This window comes from Hevea brasiliensis, chromosome 15, assembly GCF_030052815.1.
Source record: "Hevea brasiliensis isolate MT/VB/25A 57/8 chromosome 15, ASM3005281v1, whole genome shotgun sequence".
Taxonomy (NCBI): domain Eukaryota; kingdom Viridiplantae; phylum Streptophyta; class Magnoliopsida; order Malpighiales; family Euphorbiaceae; genus Hevea; species Hevea brasiliensis.
In genome coordinates, this window is record NC_079507.1 from 21,601,578 (window position 1) to 21,614,287 (window position 12,710).

The 12,710-nt window shown below is 30.4% G+C and overlaps 2 protein-coding genes across 2 annotated transcripts; one reads left to right on the top strand and one right to left on the bottom strand.

Moving 5' to 3' along the window:
- Positions 1–508: 508 nt before the first annotated feature.
- Positions 509–3,317, top strand: LOC110664563 (beta-ureidopropionase-like). The gene is made up of 5 exons (XM_058136913.1): positions 509–848; positions 1,037–1,144; positions 2,552–2,740; positions 2,834–3,061; positions 3,144–3,317. The coding sequence occupies exons 1-5, from the start codon at positions 723–725 to the stop codon at positions 3,315–3,317; spliced, it is 825 nt and encodes a 274-aa protein (XP_057992896.1). The 5' UTR covers positions 509–722.
- Positions 3,318–10,612: 7,295 nt separating this feature from the next.
- LOC131174025 (putative F-box/LRR-repeat protein At5g02700) lies at positions 10,613–12,227 on the bottom strand. Its single transcript, XM_058137054.1, has 5 exons — positions 11,744–12,227; positions 11,639–11,661; positions 11,039–11,572; positions 10,760–10,945; positions 10,613–10,669 (listed from the first exon to the last, which is right to left on the bottom strand). Exons 1-5 carry the CDS (start codon positions 12,225–12,227, stop codon positions 10,613–10,615), a joined length of 1,284 nt encoding a protein of 427 aa, XP_057993037.1.
- Positions 12,228–12,710: the final 483 nt, after the last annotated feature.

Consider the following 12,710-nt stretch of genomic DNA (forward strand, 5'->3'; position numbering starts at 1 on the left):
CAGATCAATGAATGTTAGACAGAGCTCCTTTAGGCTCTCTCAATTTCCTATAGCCAAGTAATAGATGGATTGCTCATAGATCGGAGTTGGCATTGTTAGTATCTCTAGGAGGTACTTAATCACACAAGAAATCTAAAAATTAGATGCAAGCACGGACAATTAACCAAAATAAACAGAGCTCCACCCCTTGCTAAAGCATCAGGGTACAAGGAGAAGCACATGCAAGTCTTCACGACCCCTTTAGTTATCTAGAGGTAGAAAAAGGAGAAACTCACTTTTTAGAAGGGGAAGGGAGACCATTCTCCTTCTCATGCAAAGAATATTTTGTTTTATGTGAGAGTACATAAAGAATGATATTTAGCTTGAAGAATAATAATAAAATATTAAATTTTATTTGTATAATATAATTTTGAAATTAAAGATAGTTTTTAAAATAAAAAAATAATTGAATTAAACGAAAACCAGTTGCGCATGCAGCTGCGTTACACTCCAACCGCTCCAAAAAAATTCTTTCTTCAAACAACCAGAGCACATGCTTACATGAATCCTCCAAATCCAATCAATTCATCTACCCTGCTTTTAACCTATAATATTCAACTCGGAAGAGAATCCATCAATCATTTTCCTCTCTCCTACTCATACATTCATATTTTTTCCACCCCCACCATTGTGATAAGCTCATATTCTCATCTTTGTTGTCAGAGAAGGCCAAGAACCTGAAAATGGAGAGAAATGAAGGAGAAAATCAGCATGTGGAAAAGAATTCGAACTCTAAAGACGGTTCAATTTGTGGGTATGAGTCCCTTCATCATCTCCTCAGTGCCAACCTCAAGCCTCACCTTTTCAAGGTAACCCCATAATTTTTCCTTGAACTGCAAATTTTGATGAGTTGCAAGTAAAAGTTGCTGATTAAAGCGAATTCATATAAATCTCCAAAATTCTCATTTCGTAAATCAATTTAAAGCAATAGATTATTAAGGTTACTAAGTAAAGAATTTCTGGAATTTTTTTATGATGTAATTGTTATTCTTTTCAGGAAGTCAGGCGGTTGCTTCTTGGGCTGAATTGTGGAAGGGCACTAGAACTTGTAGCTCTTCCAGAGTCTACAAAAGCTCTCTCTTCAGAACATGATTTTGACCTCCAGGTATTGGGTGTTACCATCTATTTGCTATAATAGTTCAGTATTAGAATAATTTCTGAATAACATTATGCTTCACATTTTATTTACTAGTGAAACATATGATTTGGTTATTGGTGTTTAGAATGATCATGATGCCATAAATTTGTGATCACTTACGGAAATCCTATAGATCTTTTCTGGAGACTGTTGAGAACTAATGAAAAAACAACAATGGTAATTTTGAATCGTGACAGAACTCTGATTTGATATGCTTGTGTTGGAAACTAATGGATGAGATGTATTCAGGGATGCCTAAAAACCTAGGAGGGGATTGACAGGTGGGGATTGACAGGTGGGGATCATTTGTTTCTGTTAGAGAAAAAAACAAAAAACCATGGCCCTTAACTCATGGGCATGCATAAACCCAAGATCCATGGCTTGAATCACTAGTCCTAATATGATCAAATATGCATATATGTATACCAACCATGCCAATATTTTCACAGCTTAGATGTTACCTCAATTGCAGTGATGCCTAAAGAATAAATTTGAGAGGAGAGATAGTTTAGCACTTCTTGCTCACAATTTACTGCTGGAAAGCACACCACTAGAATTCTGCCTTTGTATTGCCCATGTAATGTACTCAAATGGCTATGTATTGGACATGAAATGCACAGCATAATGCCCTCTTGAATGCACCTCTCTAATACCCTGAAAAATGCACACAGAATGGCCAAAAAACTCTTGTCAAAAAATTTTCTTTGGCCAGCACTTATGCTAACTTTTTCTGCCCCCAAGTCATCCACATAATGGCCATCACTTGGCCTTTTGATCTGTGCCCATGCAACCACCAAAACATGGCCATGAAAAACATGCACAATGAGTTTACTGTCCCTTGTAGTTCTAGGCAGCCAGCAGCGATGAGAAAATAACTTCCCTAAACCAACAGCTTATAAGGCCTCCTTACTGAGGCCTGCAAATGAAGGCAAATGGGCCTGGGCCTATCATGGGTGGACCTGAGCCCATCATTCTTCAGTTCAAAAAATGAGAAAGTGTTAAGATGGGATAAAAATCAAAATGCATGAGCTTCACTTTTTGAGAAGTGTTGAAGGCATGTACCTTTGTCACAAGATTCTGACATGGACCTTCAGCTAATGTATGCTTTGCATTTCTCAACATAGTCTATTTAATGGCATTGAAATCTTTAAGTGCGCATTCCCAGAGCGAGTTTGAAACTTTTAGTGGGAAATCCTTGTGACACGAGGCTTGGGTTTTTGTTTTGGCTTTCCTACTAATATATCATAATAATTTTTATATATTTTATTGCTTAGCTATATGTAAGCAGGCATATTTCATTTTCCATGATAGGCTTCTTAAATAATCATGCTATGCTATTGATTGTTCTAAGGTATTAATCTTTGTATCATTCATGCTTTTTGCTTTGGTGCTGACAAAGAGTTATTAAGACAACCTCTAGTAGTTCGTGTGGGTCTTATTCAGAACTCCATAGCTCGTCCAACAATTGCCTCGTTTTTGGACCAAAAGAGGGCTATTTTCCAGAAATTGAAGCCAATGATTGATGTTGCAGGTTCTTCAGGAGTGAACATATTATGTTTGCAAGTAAGTTGAGATGTAACATTGAACTAATTCATTTATTGATTTTTCCACTTAGTCAAATGGTCTGGAATGATTTCTCACATAATATTACTGCAGGAAGCATGGATGATGCCATTTGCATTCTGTACTAGGGAGAAGAGGTGGTGTGAATTTGCAGAGCCTGTGGATGGGGAATCAGCACAATTTCTTCACGAATATGCAAGAAAATACAACATGGTTATCATAAGTCCAATTCTTGAGAGAGATGTAAATCATGGAGAGACCCTCTGGAACACTGCTATTATAATTGGGAGTCGTGGGAACATAATTGGCAAGCATCGGAAGGTAAATACAAGTTTACTTGTCTCTATTATATGTTACTTCTAGACTAGTTTGTTGAGCACATTATCTAAATTGCATTTGGCAGAACCATATGCCTAGAGTTGGTGACTTCAATGAAAGCACATATTACATGGAAGGAAATACTGGACATCCTGTGTTTGAGACAGCTTATGGAAAGATTGCTGTGAATATATGCTATGGGAGGCACCATCCATTGAATTGGTTAGCATTTGGCTTGAATGGTGCTGAGATTGTTTAACTATATTTATAATTGTTTTGATACAATTATAATTCTTTTTTCATAACTTAATCAATTATCCTACTATATTGAATTGTACTGTATATCGAATAAAAGAATAAAATTTAAAATCAATTTTATATATTTATTTTTTAATATATATATATATATATATATATATATCTTATTTTTCTAATTTTATATAAGTTCTTATAGGACTCGTAGACTTATCTTGGCTTTTTCTCAAAAGGACTAGCTGCTAGGGATGGTAGCGGGTAGGGTACCCGTGAAAATCACCCTATCCAAACCCAAGCCCATTTTAAACCCGATTATAATTATCCAGTAAATACCGGAACCTGTTTAATTTTATATATTTTAATTAATAATCTATATAAAAAAATAATTTTTATTAATAATTTATATTTTAAAAATTTAATAATTTCCTAAAATATTTCAATTTTATTTTATATAAAATAAAATATATAAAAATTTGTAAACATTATTATAAAAACATATATTTTATATTTAATTGAATATTTATATGAACGGGTTCGGATAATGAATACCGAACATATAAAACTCGAACCCAACTCGAACCTATAATGGGTATTAAATTTCAAACTCAAACCTGTCTCAAACCCAATTATATACTATCTAAACCCATCCTATTAGGGTTCGGTCAGATCGAGTACTCGCAAAAACCCGACCCATTGCCAATTAAACAATAGTTTTTTTTTAAATAGAATTTCTTAAATTTATTTTTAATATTAACTAAATTTTTAGTGTGAGCAAAGAAAACAACTAATATTTTATTCATGTAACATTCATAATTTTTAAATAATTATTTTTTATATAAATATTTTATTCTAACGCTGGTATTGTGGACTTCGCGTAGGTATTTTCGTTTCCTGAAAATTCAATCGTCGTCCGGATCTGCAATTTCGAATCGAGCAGATAAGCTGCTGGAACTATTTCGAAACCGGGCCAAAGTTATAGGCTACCTTACTATTTGCAGATGCCCCGGATGCGTTTCAAGCGTCAGAATTGACATAGGTAAACTCGAACCCAAACTTTCTTCAGTTATTTAGTATTAGGTTTAGAATAAAAATCCATAAAATATTCGAGAGTTATTATTAAATTATAATTCTTTTTGCAATGGCTTTATAATATTGTTGAGGACCGCGGGGCAATGTTTTAGAATTTTTAGAGTTTATTTAAGTGATTTTTGCAAAATATCCATTTTAGGGGCTAAAACGTACTTTTTTAAGTTTGTGACTATTGCCTGGTTTGGAGGGCTCAGGAGGGTCATATGATATTGATAAAATATGGGTTGAGATGTGTGATTCTAGAAGTGATATTTGAACCATTGTGCAGGTTGGGTAGGCCCTAGGTGCAGGAGAAATTCTACCAAAATTTCGGCAAGATCTTAGAAATTATTTTGATTTTATGGTTTAAGTCAATTATTTAGTTTTGTCAGTCTTTTGATAGAAGTCAGTGTGTATATTTAGGTGATCGGTACCGGCCGTCTTCTCCTTTCAGCCGGAGTAGCTGCAGTCTAGTATACTAATCCGTGAGTAGATATTTATTTTATTTACAATTTTAATATTATTATATTTCTGGTATGCTCATGCATCACTTATACTTATATTTATGTAGTTAAATATTAGGAACACCTTGTTTTGCATTTATACTTGATGATGTTACTTTGGTTACTGTGTTTTGATAATCTGGAGCTGTGTGTGTGAGTTGGTGTGTATGTGGAGTATATGGATATGGGTAGGACGGGTAGACGCGGCCGGAGCTTGACTCGCTGCGTCCCGATCCTTATTATGGATAAGTCGGGGTAGGCACGACTTTGATTTGATCTCGCTGGCCCCCGCATATGGATTATTAAGCGAAAGTCCAGCTCGAGTTGATATTGCTGGCATGCCTTGGATTAAGAGAGCTGGGTAAGGGGATCAGCTCCCCATATATGTATGCATGAGTATGAATATATCTTGGGTGCATGAGTGCTCCAGATTATCTTTGATGTGACATGACTTGTTTGCCTGACTTGTATGAAGATGATGCATTTCATTTCTAAGGATACTTTAGAATTAGATAGTTATAGAAATTATAGGTAAAATAAATATTTACTTTCTGAGTCGGACGCTCAATCATGTTCACTATTTTTTCAGGATACAGGAAAGCCTTGTTGTAAATGACTTGTTCCTTTCCTCACAGGTCCACTTATGTTCATTTTGTATAATTTATGTAATCAATGGAAGTTTTAAAACTTCGCATGTGTAGGAGGTTATTTAATTTGATTTAGGCTGTAAAAGATTATATCTCTTTTCTTTTGAAAATTTGTAAACTTCTTATGATACATGTGATGTTGAATGGACTGGGTATATGGCGTGATTTGAGGGAGCTGAGTTTCCATTTGATCTTATTGTGATTTGTGAATGATTGTGAGGGTGAGCTAAGCTCCCAAATGGATTGGATTTTTGCATTTACAGGTCGGGTGAGCTAAAAACTCCCCGTTGGATGGTCCATATTATGGCCGGACTCTATTCGATTGTTTCCTTGAAATTGGGCCAAATATGGGTTTATGCTTGGGTTGAAAGATAATTAGACTTACTACGGGTTTCAGAGGCCTTATACTGACTCAAGTCCTAGTGCAGGTCCGGCCCGCGAGATCGGGTCGTGACAATTTAGATAATAAAATTTAATTATTTGATTATTTTAATTTAATTATTTAAAATATAAATTAAATAATTCATAATTAGCACAAATTAAAATACCTTCAAGTGTGTGACTTCATAGTTTAATATGAAACCAATAATGAATTGAACAATCTTATTTTACTAATTTTTGAAATATGTGCATTATAAATGTATTAAATTAAAAAAATAATATATAATATATATTTCCTATAAACATATAATTGCAATAATATTATATAATAAATTAAAAAAAAAGAACACAGGTGCAAAATTGATTTTTACTTTATTCGTTTATTTGGTAAGATGTGATATAATTTTCGATTTAATTATTAACACAATATTAATATTATATTAAAATTATAAAATAAATTTAAATTGGTATAGTATCTATATCTATCCAATTAACTAATGTATAATGTAGCTCTACTGTGGCAAATTTTAGAAAATCATAATTATAAAATAATTATAATAATATAGATATATAAGAAAATATATTAATTAGATTTAAATTTAATTGTCATTAACTATTTTTGGATAGTATTAATTTTTTTTTATCAAAATCAAATAAAATTCCTCTTAAATTGTATACCCTTTAATTAGTTTTTGAAATTAATATTCATCTTTTGATTGATTTAAATTTATTTTATTTTATTTTATTTTATTTTATAATTAATTCATAATCTTGAAGGAAGTTAAATGGTTTAGTTTTATTTTTAATATATTTTATTACTCTTTAAATTTTATATCATATTTGATTATAGTATTATTAATAATAAATTTCTTATTTAACAAATTATAAAAAATCAATAAATACATAAAATAAAATATAACTCTTAATTATAATGCACTTATATGTTAATATCATCTCCATATATGATTTATGATTTCAGAATAATTACATAATTTATTTTATATATATATATATATATATATTATAGGTTTTTAATTTTTAATATATTAAATAATGTTAAAATTTTATTAAAATTATAATAGGATTATGATTAAATTATTAAAGACATTCTTTCACTTAATTATTAAAATTTTACTTAGATTACAAATTAGTTAGCAATATAATTCTAATTTAACCACTGATTTTCTATTTTATAGTTAGATTTAACTTTAATTTACTATATTGACCTATAAAAAAATATAGAGTAGAATTTAATTATATATTTTTTTTCTTAACGTACATTACATGTTATTTATATTTGTTACATATACTCGTGTTTTAATTTTTATGTATAATTTTTTTATTTTTTTATATATGATGTAATATTATTATAATATATTAATTTTCAATAACAATTAAATTTATTCTTGTTGTCATAATATTAAATTATCATAGCTATATTTTAATTTTTTTTCATAATTAAAGTTGGTTTATATCTTTTAAATTTTTAAACATTTAATTTGAATCACAGTAAAAAAATCCAATTAAATGAAAGTTAAATATAGATACGACTAAAAATTTTAAATTTATATAAATTTTAAATTTAATTTAAATAATAAAAAAATAATATAATTATAAATAATATAACAAAATTAAAATATTTTTGACAATCTAATGTTTCCGTTCATATAAATTATAGAAGATAAGCTATGGATGTTTCAATATCAAATTAAATATATATAAACATTTTTTTATAAAAAAATCTTAATCTCAAATTTGGATTTAATTAATTAAATGGAAAGGTTTATATTAACAGCCGCATAGAGATTAAGAATTCAGCTCTTTAACAAACACAAATCAGGATATGAATTACAATTTACACTTTGTTTGGCGTAAGAATTTGCAACGTAATAGAATTATATCTACAAATTTAACTTGGATTACGTTTTGAATTAAATTAATAAATAAATTCAAATTAAAATAGAAGCATAAAATAGTGTTTTTAGAACACTTATTAGAATTTATTTTAATTTTCTTTTTAAATAAAATATATTTTTGAATAATAATTCTTCTTAAAAATAATAATTCTTCTTCAAACGGGAATATTGTAGACAGGAAGTCTAATCTTGTGCAACTTCTGAAATTTTAATATTTTTAATAATTAATAGAATTTATATTAAAATTAAAATTTTAATTTAGATTAATTAATATAACAATTTTTATAAATAATTTAAGTTTATAAGTATATTTAGATATAAGTAAAGATTAAGAATTTAAAATTTATATAAATTTTAAAATTAATTTAAATAATAAAAATATAAAATAAATTAATTTTTAATAACCAATTAAATTTAATTCTTTATTGTCACACTAATATATCATCATGTGTATTTTGGGCAAGCTTATTATCCCTTTTCCCACATTTATATATTATATAGATATATAGATTAATTGGTATAAATCCTTCTATTTTTATGCAATTTAGTTCCAATATATTAATATTATGAAATTATATTTATGTTGACCCTTTAAATTAATTAGTTATTAAGATATTTTCAACTGAGAACTCGAATTTAATACCTAAATGAGTGATATGTTTTTAGCTATTTGACCAAGATAAGCAATTAAATGTACACTTTAATATTATAAATATGTTATAATATTTGTGTAATGTTAAAAAAAAAAAAAATGTTTGCTTAGCTATATGTAAGCAAGCATAATTTCATTTCACATGATAGGACTCTTAAATAATCAATGCTATGCTATTGATTGTTCTGAAGTATTAATTTTTTTTTTCATCATTCAGGCTTTTTGGCTTTGGTGCTGTCAAAGAGGGCTATTTTCCAGAAATTGAAGCCAATGATTGATGCTGCAGGTTCTTCAGGAGTGAACATATTATGTTTGGAAGTACGTTGAGATGCAAGTAAGTTGAGATGCAACATTGAACTAATTCGTTTATTGATTTTTCCTCTTAGTCTAGGGGTCTGGAGTGATATAATATTATTGTAGGAAGCATATATGGGTGATGCCATTTGCATTCTGTACTAGGAAGAAGAGGTGGTGTGAATTTGCAGAGCCTGTGGATGGGGAGTCAACACAATTTCTTCAGGAATATGCAAGAGAATACAACATGGTTATTATCGTAACTCCAATTCTTGAGAGATGTAAATCATGCGGAGACCCTCTAGAACACTTCTATTATAACTGGGAATCATGGGAACATAATTGGCAAGCATCAGAAGGTAATTACAAGTTGAAATAGTATCTCAAATCATCAGCCAAAATAAGTTCAATGTGTGTTCGTGTTTGTAAATATTTTAACATTATTAGCTGTCACTGGACGAAGACAGGGAATAATGGTGATAAAACATGAACATTTTGAGAGTGATGAGGAGAAAGAACTAGGAAAACACATCCTGGGGCCTCTTCTTTTAGCTTCTTTGCTATTGAGTTTATATACTTAAATTTGATCACATTGAGCACATCAGCAATCAGTCTTTCTACTTCTCAATCCATTTCAAAGCTCAATCACTCCATTTCAATTAGATAAAATTGTATTATATGAAAAGATCAATTAGATTAAGGCTGATTAGCTTTGGTTTTCAATCACAATTATATTACACAATTTAGGAATAATAATAATGTAAATATCATTTATATCAAACAAAATTTTAAAGAGAAAATGAGGAGACTGCTGTACTCACAAAAGAACAAAAACATTTCAATGTGAAGAACCTTAATTTGTGGTTGAAACATGAAAACATTAAAAAGAAATAAAGAAAGTTAGAGCTAGGGATGGATCGGGTTTTTGCGGGTACCCGATCCGACCGAACCCTGATAGGACAGGTTTTGGTATTATATAATCAGATTTGGGACGGGTTCTGATTTTAAAAATGATACCCGTGACGGGTTTGAGTTGGATTCGGGTTTTGCATATTGAGTATTCGTTACACGAACCTGTTTATATAAATACTTAATTAAATATAAAATTTATTTTTTTTATAATAATATTTATAAATTTTTATATATTTTATTTTATATTAAATGGAATTTAAATATTTTATGAAATTATTAAAATTTTAAAATATAAATTATTAATCAAAATAATTTTTTATGCAAAATATTAATTAAAATATATAAAATTAAACGGGTTCGGATTTTTTTCGGATAATAATAATCGGATTGGGATGGGTTCGGATAGTTGAAAATAAATTTTAATCGAGTTTGGGACGGGTTCAAGTTTTAATAATGTTAATCAGGTTTGGAGTCGGGTAGGGTAGGTAGGGTGATTTTCATGGGTACCCTACCCGTTGCCATTCCTAGTTAGAGCAGAATCCTCCTTAAGATGGAAACATATCACATAAGGCAATAAGAAAATACCACTTTCAATCCGCGTAAGGATCCCAATCTAAGAGTCCACTTAGAAATCTTTTCCCATATGTCCTGATTGAAAATATAATTTCTTTCTTCACGGTTACGAATTCGATTGATGTTTATTTGTTTTGGTTAATAGTGTCATCTATTTCCAGGAAAAATTTGCTTGACCTTTACATCCTCCATGCAATGCTTCCAGCAAGAAACCATGAAGAGACTTGCAATAACCACTCTTTCCTTCATAGGTTGGCTTATGGTATGAGAAATGAAGCAAGTGAAAAATAATAATAGTAAGCAAAGTTACAAACAAAATTCCAAAAGTTCATTAATCTTTTCCATTTTATTATTTACAGCTCCCTGGAATCAAAATAATATGAAATGGCAGTGACTACATTCCCAGCTCCCTGGAATCACTTCCCAGCAAAGAAGATTTGCAAACAACTATTCAACTATCATTCTTAAGTGGAATTCTTATAAAGAATTATATATCATACCTTAAAAGAGGATTTTACATAGGTACTCAAGTAGAGTCTTTCCAGATGAGGAGAAATCCCTAGCATAGCATCTACAAGTTCAGCAATTGGACATTTGCCTCCACTATTAGTTGAAAGTTTTAGTTCTTTTACTTTATGCAATGGTGGCGGTAGGAGTTGTCTCAGTTGGCTAGGGATAATGTAACTCTATAAAGATAAATCACGCAAACATAAATGTTATCAAATATCAAGTGGAATCCACATATTAATCAAATAATAGGAGTTATCAAGTAGACAGACCTCACCCGTTTGACTTTTCAGAGTCACTATCTTGAAATATTGATTGAACTTGCTAAGTAATTCAATCAATATAATATACCAGGAAATTTCCATGTTATTGGATTCAATATACAAATGAATCTCTAGTAAGATCAAATCGTTTGAAGAAGAAGAAATTATATCACCACGATATGGGAAGATGTGTAGATTAGGAGTATGAATCTGAACTCTAGCCACCTTCTCACATGACTTTATACACAATTTATGGAGACTGGAGCTAGAAATCTTGATACTCTCCAAAATATGGCATTCACGCAAGCTCAAGCTTTCCAGGTGAGGAAATTTATTAAATTGCACCTGCAACCATTTATCACTTATAGGAGCCCTATATACTGCTAAGCTCTTCAAAATTTTCAAACAGGCCACCTTTAATACAGAAGCCCAAATTGAACCATGTAGAGTCAATGAATGAAGATTTGGTGCCTCAATCTCAAGTCGCTCAAGACGAGCAATATTTCTCACATGGAATTTGACAGGATTGACAAGATCAAATATCTATAGAGTCTTGATACCAAAGCAGCTAGTGAAGCTCATATCTTCAATTAGAGGAGACCCAGCAACAAGTTTGCTAATAGCATTATCATCTGCAAAAACATATGTAAGAGACAATCTTTTCAAGAAAGGCAATGTTACGTTACCGATGGAGGGCATACAAATGCAACTTGCAGTAGCTTAAGTCCAAATCCTGTACTAAAATTGCATTAAGAAGAGCTTGAGGCACGCAGTGCACATGCCTTTCAGCAAGTATAGTTGGACCAAATCTAATTTTCAGGTGTTTGACATTACGCTCCAAGGCATACCCAATGCACCTGCCCATAAAGGAAGCACTTTCTGGGTCTATGGAAAGATTATAAGACATAACAAGTTTAAACTTGATCAAACTAATTATCTGCTTGCGTCGATTTAAAAAAATCTGTTCAAAAAGATTAAATATCTCCTGCACGTTCCTCCAATGATCTGAATTTTCAAGAATGATTGCACGAATATCAAATTTTAAAATTGGGACAGTCTTCCATGCTTGTAACCATGTCTTTGACAATACACTGGTTCGTGCAATTTCTTTATTATAGAGAAAGGAAAGGATGCGATGTAATAATATAGGCTCTGACAATTTAGATATAAAATCTACTGCTTCTATGCTATCCTCCATCCTTGTTATTAGCTGATCCTTCTGATTTTACTAGTAGAACTCTGTTCAAGAACAGCTTGTATATTAGAAGATAAAAAGACCACTTAGTATTTCGAACAATTGCTAGCAATAGAGAAATATATATCAATACCTGATCGCGAGCTCTTCAAAACTGATCTTTGATATCAAAGCCTCAAATAATAAAATTAATTAATGAACACTAATCATTAATCAAAGCATGTACATTCATGGTTTTTTTGTTGCTCATATTCCAAAGGATTTTGTCCGTTTAGTAGTTAAGAAAATGAAAATGAAAATATGTTGAAAAAAATATCAAAAATTGCACTGAAGATTTAATTCTTGTTGACTTTTCATGGTCTTGTTCAAGTATTAATAACATAATTGGATACAAAAACAGTATTATGTCAACTTATATTTTTAAGGGAGAAATTAATGGACATTTTTAAGGGAGAAATTAGTGGATAATTAACTCTAAATTAAATA

What these genes read in the sequence shown, in the direction of transcription:
- LOC110664563 (XM_058136913.1), top strand. Translation starts at nt 723, where the DNA reads ATGGAGAGAAATGAAGGAGAAAATCAGCATGTGGAAAAGAATTCGAAC. An exon ending in TCAAGCCTCACCTTTTCAAG is followed by an intron (nt 849 to 1,036) that starts GTAACCCCATAA and finishes TATTCTTTTCAG; the next exon opens with GAAGTCAGGCGGTTGCTTCT. An exon ending in TAATTGGCAAGCATCGGAAG is followed by an intron (nt 3,062 to 3,143) that starts GTAAATACAAGT and finishes TGCATTTGGCAG; the next exon opens with AACCATATGCCTAGAGTTGG.
- LOC131174025 (XM_058137054.1), bottom strand. Translation starts at nt 12,227, where the DNA reads ATGGAGGATAGCATAGAAGCAGTAGATTTTATATCTAAATTGTCAGAG. An exon ending in ATAATGCTATTAGCAAACTT is followed by an intron (nt 11,573 to 11,638) that starts GTTGCTGGGTCT and finishes AAGACTCTATAG; the next exon opens with ATATTTGATCTTGTCAATCC. An exon ending in TGAAAAGTCAAACGGGTGAG is followed by an intron (nt 10,946 to 11,038) that starts GTCTGTCTACTT and finishes TTATCTTTATAG; the next exon opens with AGTTACATTATCCCTAGCCA.